The sequence below is a fragment of the Chrysochloris asiatica genome, unplaced genomic scaffold (genome assembly GCF_000296735.1).
Source record: "Chrysochloris asiatica unplaced genomic scaffold, ChrAsi1.0 scaffold00157, whole genome shotgun sequence".
NCBI lineage: Eukaryota > Metazoa > Chordata > Mammalia > Afrosoricida > Chrysochloridae > Chrysochloris > Chrysochloris asiatica.
This window is the reverse complement of record NW_006408675.1, coordinates 7,129,515-7,130,808: the sequence shown is the minus strand read 5'-3', so window position 1 is coordinate 7,130,808 and position 1,294 is coordinate 7,129,515. Positions and strand designations below refer to the sequence as shown.

General features: G+C 37.0%; 1 protein-coding gene across 1 annotated transcript in view; it reads left to right on the top strand.

Moving 5' to 3' along the window:
* Positions 1-1,294, top strand: part of LOC102819801 (splicing regulatory glutamine/lysine-rich protein 1-like) — a 65,746-nt gene that overhangs the window by 34,198 nt on the left and 30,254 nt on the right. Inside the window, 1 exon segment of the mRNA XM_006870976.1 lies at positions 643-742. Within this exon segment, the coding sequence (XP_006871038.1) occupies positions 643-742 (100 nt within the window).

Sequence of the window (1,294 nt, the reverse complement as noted above, 5' to 3'; positions counted from 1 at the left end):
GGTAGCCAGTGTTTAAGTTGCTTATCATTGTCAACCCTATGTACTGAGGGGGTAGGAATGATCTTTGCTGTAAAGATTCGTTACCTCTTTTAATCTACTACATCCATAAATATAGGTCAAGTTCATCAAATTGTAGCAGATTACTTTTTTATTTTACCTCTTCTTTCTTCCTCTAGTCAAATTCTGATTATCTAGCCATTGAAGCCAGGTCAGATGGGTGTTATCTGCATGTATGGGTGTTCTTGTGCATCTCCCCTCACTTCATATCCAGCTGTTGGTTTTTGAACTGTTGACCTTGTGGTTCGTATTCAGTGCTGATCCTATGGCGCCACACCAGGAATCTGAGAAAGAACGTAGTTAAAGCATACAGAACATCCATTAATTATACTATTTAAGAAATTCTTATCCAAATAAACCCGAGTTTTCTAATATGAAGTCTTAGAAGATGCTTGCTCAAGCCTGTAAAATTTGTTTCCTAATTTGATATGCAAAAAAAGAAGATAATAAAATTGCTCATAAAAGAACATGGGTTTCAACAAACCTTTAAAGACTACCATTCTCTTGAGAACATCAAGGATTCTTGCTTTTGTGTATTTGAGTTGCTTTTTTTTTTTTTTAAATGATAATATTTTTGGCTTTCAGGGAAAGGCGGAGGAGGAGGAGCAGGAGTTCTTCCAGATCACCAAGAACATCAAAGACCATAAAAAGAAAATCTTCTAGGTCTCCATCCCCTAGGAGGTAGGTTGGAAAGAATGTGCTATAACTAAAGAGGAGGAGGTCAGAATTATAAAAATTGTAAAGAATTCTGTTCTGTTTAATTAATTTGAAAAATTTAACATTTTGATTTCTGAACCATGTAAACATACCACTTGTTCACTGTGAAGTCTTAACTTCCACCCATACGCCATCTATTCTACGTTACAACTCTTAATATCCTTTCATTTTTTTTTTTTAAGTTTTTATTGTGAATTGAGTGATAGTTTATATGGGAGAACATCGGTTTTATACTCATTGTTTCATTGCAATTACAGTCCCCTCCGTGCGTCATCATTCAATATTATTTGCTTTTATTCTGTTGGGTTTTTTTTGGAGGGGCGGGGCGTGGTGAATGTACACCCAAACATTCAGCAATATATAATCATTAAAACAACCAAAGGGCACATTCTGCAAGGCTGCCTCTTTGGCCTCCAGCACACAGCCTTTCTCTTTGCATGAGTCTAGAGTCCTCAGCTGCTTGCTCTCTCTCCATGTCCTCATCTCTGCCTCCATCTTTGGAGTCACTGCTTCTCTGGAT